The sequence below is a fragment of the Nycticebus coucang genome, chromosome 13 (genome assembly GCF_027406575.1).
Source record: "Nycticebus coucang isolate mNycCou1 chromosome 13, mNycCou1.pri, whole genome shotgun sequence".
Lineage (NCBI taxonomy): Eukaryota > Metazoa > Chordata > Mammalia > Primates > Lorisidae > Nycticebus > Nycticebus coucang.
In genome coordinates this window covers 84,318,849-84,325,169 of record NC_069792.1, presented here as the reverse complement: position 1 = coordinate 84,325,169, position 6,321 = coordinate 84,318,849, and the positions used below count along the sequence as shown (strand labels likewise).

The following is a 6,321-nucleotide window of genomic DNA, read 5'->3' as shown; positions in this document are numbered from 1 at the left end:
CTTTCTGAGTTGACTCCTGTAAGAGCTGTGCATAAAATTACTAGGTCTTATATTCTTAAAGCATTTCCAGAAGGCCTTGAACTGCTGAACAGTCATAGAAATGAAGATTCTCAGATAGAGAGTAGTTTTGTAAGTGGTTTGATAGTACAGAAGTTTTGGCCAACCAGAGTCTGTTGGTCTGGATTTAGAACTGAGACATAAGAAAACCTTTAATTTAAACTCAGAAAGATTTTTAAAGAGAAGATTATCAAGATCCAAGTATTCTAAGAACTCCCATTTCTTACACTATAAAATATTTTCACTATTTTAGTAGACTTTAAAACTGCTAATTCTGGGCAGTGCCTGTGGCTCAGTGAGTAGGGCTTTGGGCCCATATACCAAGGGTGGCAAGTTTAAACCCAGCCTTGGCTAAACTGCAACAAAAAAATAGCCGGGCGTTGTGGCAGGCGCCTGTGGGCCCACCTACTCGGGAGGCTGAGGCAAGAGAATCGCCTAAGCCTGAAAGCTAGAGGTTGCTGTGAGCTGTGATGCCATGGCACTCTACCAAGGGTGACAAAGTAAGACTCTGTCTCTAAAAAAAAAACAAAAACAAAAAAACTGCTAGTTCTTTATCTGCCACGTAATTGCTCTGTGTGATCCTAACTTCTGCATGTTGATAGGGAGAAGTGAACAAATGGGACACACAGACACTGTTTAGACCATAGCACATTCTGAGCTGGGGAAAGCTGCTCTCACATCCAGGAGGGCAGAGTCTGGGGTGGTTGCAGGTATTGATTTGTGCCTGGAAGGAATCATGTTGGCAGGTGAAGACAAAGAAGCAACAGCGGATCTCTAAAATCTTGAGGTGACCTGTATGTAAGCCCTGGGAAAACTGAAGGTTGATGTTTGTTTTAGGCTTACAGTGTGAAAGCTTTCCTAAGTGATTTCTGTGGTGTCTTACACCCACACGTTCAGGAGAGAAGGGTTTAGCGGCTCTCGTAGGAAGGGAGAGCAGGCGTTTGTAGCGCACCTTTTCCTTACTCCCAGGCTTCTGCCTTGGTAGCCTTCATATTGGCTCATGTTTTACAAACACGGCATTCATGACTGTGTTTGTTCAGAAGCTGGCTTTGTAACTTCCCTAATTCCTGGGGCAGGAAGTAGCAAAAACAATATTTTGAGGATGGGCTGGTGCTTGAAAGAGATGTCAGAGAGGCTGCTGGCCTTGGAAGAGCAGCAGGCCTCACTGGTTGAGCAAGGCTGATTTCCCCTTTCCTCAGAGTGCATTTGCCACTCACACTACAAAAGGGCTCATTGTGGAGCTGTCACAGACTCCCAGGGACTGTATGTAGGGTGCAGTGAGGATTTCGTCCCTGTGTTATTAGTGAAAACTCAGTGCCTCTCCCTATATTGCTTGCATGTAAACTAACTTGGCTCTCTGTTTGCAGGGTAATCAATGAGCTTATTGGAAATCTTGTCGGACATCTTTATTTTTTCCTAATGTTCAGATACCCAATGGACTTGGGAGGAAGAAATTTTCTCTCCACACCCCAGTTTTTGTAAGTGTTTTTTTTCCTCTTTCATCTAGCAGCCATTTTACTGCCTGTGTTCTCATGAATTCTGATAGGAGCTCTCTGTCTGATGGAGAACTGTGAGCCAACAGACGACTTACTATAGTTACACAGTCACAGGAAACTAGGGATCAGAGCCACGGCTTGGTCTCTTTCTTGGCACCCTTTTAGCCAGGGAACACTGACAACCAGCCTCCATCACAGGGAGCATCTCAGCTGTGCGTCTCAGCACTGGTCTAGGGGATGATCAGGGGATCAGGAGTGTCTTTTATTGGAGCATCACTTTTACCATGAATTTGGCCAGGGAATGTATAGTTAGCCCATTGGTCAGGGACTTTAAAACGTTTTTGTTTGTTTGTTTTTGTTTTTGGCCGGGGCTGGGTTTGAACCCGCCACCTCTGGCATATGGGACCGGCGCCCTACTGCTTGAGCCACAGGCGCCGCCCACTTTAAAACGTTTTTATACTAGATATTATAGAATAGAAATTTTACAGGACTGTTCAAAGTTAAAATGAGAGATTTGAAATTTGTAAAGTCCGACTGTCTGTGGATATGTGCTCTTTTTCTGCTTATAGGGTTTACTAAAGTGAGGAGGCTAAGCAGAACAGCTTTGATTTTTGAGACAGTCTTGGGTATGAATCCTCTTACAGGTACCAGTTTTAATATTGGGAAAATTACTTAATTAGTCCTGCAAGCTTCAGTTTGCAAGGCTGTAAGTTGTGTGGGAGCCCCTATCTCACAATAATGAGTACTCAGTAAATGAAAGCTCTTCACCAGATCCCTGAGGGTGGGGATGGGTGTTCGAGGAGCTGAGAAGAGATGCTCCACCACTTAGGTGGTAAGTAGTCTGACCATTCTGTCAGTGAGGCAAAAGGCTGTTGAAGAAGGGACCAGTTAAATCACCATCTGGGTGTCACAGCCTGCTTGATATCAGCCTAATCTCATGTTCGGGATGTGCAGTAATCGCTTGCATTTAAAAGCTTAAAAAAAAAAAAAAAAAAAACCCTTTCACATCTTGTTCATTTTAATGTTTTGCAGTTTTGTCATTCTTCCAAGGGATCAGTGAGGGCAGCAAAGCTTGGTAGGCCCTCTCTACCAACCCCTCTTTCATTGATAGGGTAGGGGTATGTTTTTAAAAGACTTTTTTATTATGAACTCTGATATACAGAGAAGTATGGTATTGTCGGGTGTGTGTGTGTTTCTTTAAGAGACTAAAAAGAAACTTGTTTCTGAGCTTTGAGTTGCCTTCAGGCTAAAAAAACAAATGACCAGTCTGCTTTCTTATTATCAAAGGACATCATAACAGCAGGTTTGGATTTCTGATCTAGGTCTATCAAGTAGGATGACAGATGCATCAATTAAAAAAAGCTTGGTGCTTTGGGGGGCAGCCAACAGTTCCTTTACTTTAAATGGCCATGTTCTGACTTAACGGCTGTAGATGCTACTCAGTTGTGGGCAACAAAGTGTACACGAGATTCTAGTGGCAAAGTCAGCAGCCCCAGGAGCCTGCCTTCCACTTGAGCTTTTTCTGTTGGTGGGAGCCCTTCTGTTAGATTTTTGCATAAAGATCAGATGACAAAATGTAGCTCCTTGCAAAAGCAATAACTGCTTTGAAATTATCATAAATTTTTGTTGATTATGTATAATTGGGTGTCTTTTTATTCTAATTACTTGCATTCAATTTCCCTATCTGCTTAAGCAATGGAGATGGTTTCTGTATTGTCTTAGAGTAAGTAGCAAAGCAAGACAGCCCTAGCATTGCCTTTTGTAAGTGTTCTATTTTATTATGTACTTTGGAAGAATATGGATATTGAGAAACTGGGACTTGGAAATACAGTTTGATTTAACGATAAAGCTGTATTTATTTAAAAGGGAAGAGGTGAGTTGTAGAATTCTAATACGTATCAGTATTTTGCATTTCATTTAGAAAAAGCAGTTCTATCTTCTCCGTACAGTTACTGTTATGTTGAAAAGGGGTCAGTATCTTTTTGGGGAAGGAATATGAAGGTGTCAAGTATGATATAAACAAATTGAGCTTTCATTTACTGAGTACTCGCTATTGTGAGATAGGGGCTCCCACACAACTTACAGCCTTGCAAACTGAAGCTTGCAGGACTAATTAAGTAACTTTCCCAATATTAAAACTGGTACCTGTGAGTGACTCTGTGGTCACTCTCTGTCCTTCCACTTCTGTCCCCACCAAGCAGGAGTAAGCAGTGCAGCTGTAAACTCCAGGGCCCTGCTGCCTGGGTTGAGCTTCACTGACCGTCACCTTCAAAGAGCTTCACTCAATCTTGCCTCAGTTTTCTCGTTTATAAAGGGGGTAAAATCTACCTCTCAGGAATGTTGTGAAGATCTGATGAATTTATAAATAGGCCAGGCCTGGCGTGCGGTAAATGTGCGTTTACAGAAGTAGCTGCTTTAGTATGCAGTGGCATGTTCTCCAGGCTTTTCTGCTGCGGGCAAGTCTCCTGTTGCCGGCTTACTCTTGGTGCTGAGAGGGGTCCACGCAAAGTTGTCAGATTGTACTCTATCAGTGTGTCCAACCTTTTTTCTTCTCTCTTGCACATTGGAAGAAATGGAGTTGTTTTGGGCCACACATTAAATACACAAACACTAACAAACACTGATGAGCCAAAAAAAATAAAAATGGCCACGTGTAACTTTGGCAGTATCTGACACCACAGGTAAGCAAAACAATCCTCACATAATTCTCGTGTGGCCCATAAGCTGCAGGTTGGACACCCTTGTATGCCTTCTAGCACAGTTTTAAACATTAGGATCTGATGAGTGGAATAGGTTTAAACACATTCTCAGTTTCTTAATATAGTCAAGGGTGAGAAGTAGTTGAAAATGCTGCTGAGAGCATAGACTGGAGTTTGCATTTTCTTAGTTGTTTTGTGACTTTTAATTTATTAATTTGTACGATGGGAAGTCATTTAATTTTGGGGGGCTTTCCTACTTACCATCTGTAAGATGTGAAGAATGCAATTGAAGAACATACCTAAATCTCCAAGACTGTAAAGCCTTCTTCCCAGTCTCACTTGGTGGGCTCAGCAGAGAGCCTCATGGAAATGCCGTGTGGGGCTCAAATATCCAGGCTGTGAGTTTGTCTTTTGAAAGTGAATTTATTTTGTATCCTTCAATCCAGTTTCATCTATATTAGATATACCAAGATGTTGTTTTTGGTTGTTAGACTTGGAAGGGTAGTATTCCTGTGTTCATGCTGTGGAACATGGATTACTTCTGTTTTTTTAAGAGACAGACAGGGTCTTGCTTTGTTGCCCAGTCTGGAGCACAGTGTTGCGACCATAGCTCACTGCAGCCTCTCAAATTCCTGGGCTCAAGCAGTCCTCCTGCTTCAGCCTCTCAAGTAGCTGGAACTACCGGCATGTGCCACTGTACCCAGTTAATTTTTTTTTTTTTTTTGAGATAGAGTCTCATTTTATTACCCTCAGTAGAGTGCCATGGTGTCATGGCTCACAGCTACCTCAGACTCTTGGGTTCAAGTGATTCTCTTGCCTTAGCCTCCTGAGTAGCTGGGACTCCAGATGCCCACCACAATGCCCGGCTATTCCAGTTAATTTTTGATTATTATTTTTTTTTAGAGATGAGGTCTTTCTATGTTGCCCAGGCCTCAAGAGATGCCAAAGCACTGGGATTACAGGCAAGAGCCACTGTGCCTGTCCTGGATTACTTCTATAATTAGAAAAATAATGTTTAGAATGTGAGTTTAGCTGAAAACTTAATCGATTTAAGAAACATGTAAAGCAAATGCCATCTGTGGTCAGGTCATTTAGCTAAGCACAGAAAAGGCCAAGTTAAATAAGACGTCCCTGGCTTTCTTCAGAGTGCCACAAGAACCCAGGATAGGGAGGGGTCAGACGACTGTGTGGAAGTGACTTTGTTCTCTTCTGTCCCTTTGTCTTCCCTTCTTTCTGCTCCAGGTACCGCTGGCTGCCTAGTAGGAGAGGAGGGGTGTCAGGATTTGGTGTGCCTCCCGCTAGCATGAGGCGAGCTGCTGATCAGAATGACGGAGGTGGGAGACATAATTGGGGCCAGGGCTTTCGGCTTGGAGACCAGTGAAGGCGTGGCCTTGTCCTGCCCTCCAGCCACTCCTCTCAGCCCATGTTCCTCCCAGTGCTGGGTGTACTTCACAACCAAGTTCTAGCTGATGCTGTTGGACCTGACCCTCACTGAATGTAGTCTTTCAGTATGAGACAAAATTTTTTAAATCCTGAAGAGAAATATAAGTGTTCCTCAAGTTTCATGATTCTCATTCAAGTCCTTACTGCTATGAAGAACAAATATCAACTGTGCAGATTTCAAAACTGACTGTATTTTTTGGTGTCTTCTTTTCCTTCCTTTCTGTCTGAATAATGGGTTTTAGCAGGTCCTGGTCTGCTGGCCCTCAGCTGGGCATCTGGGGCAACCGAACCCTTGTCAAAAAAACTCTTAGCTCTTTCTTGCGCACGTGCCTCCTTCCCATTTTTCCCAGCCTCCAAATTTGCAACTACAGGAGAACCATAAGATGCCCATAAAATGGTTCCGCCTTTGATGAGCTCTCTTATTTATTGACTTTTGCCAAGGCTTGGTCACAAAGAACTTGTTCACATAATTTTTTCCCCTCTGGTGGCAGAACGGTACCAAATAGGGAAGAAGACAGAAGCAGTGGATGAAGAGCCTTCTCAGCTTTTGGAATTGCTTCGACCTGATATCACTTGCAACCATTTGCCATCTCTTCAGGTGTTCTCACAGAGAAGCACCACTGAGT

The 6,321-nt window shown here is 43.1% G+C and overlaps 1 protein-coding gene across 1 annotated transcript in view; it reads left to right on the top strand.

The window, feature by feature from the left end:
• Positions 1 to 5,882, top strand: part of DERL1 (derlin 1) — a 25,006-nt gene extending 19,124 nt beyond the window's left edge. The window contains exons 7-8 of the mRNA XM_053559655.1: positions 1,425 to 1,535; positions 5,495 to 5,882. Of these exons, the coding sequence (XP_053415630.1) occupies positions 1,425 to 1,535; positions 5,495 to 5,633 (250 nt within the window). The 3' untranslated portion in view covers positions 5,634 to 5,882. The remainder of the gene's footprint in view (positions 1 to 1,424; positions 1,536 to 5,494) is intronic.
• The last annotated feature ends 439 nt before the right edge of the window (positions 5,883 to 6,321 follow it).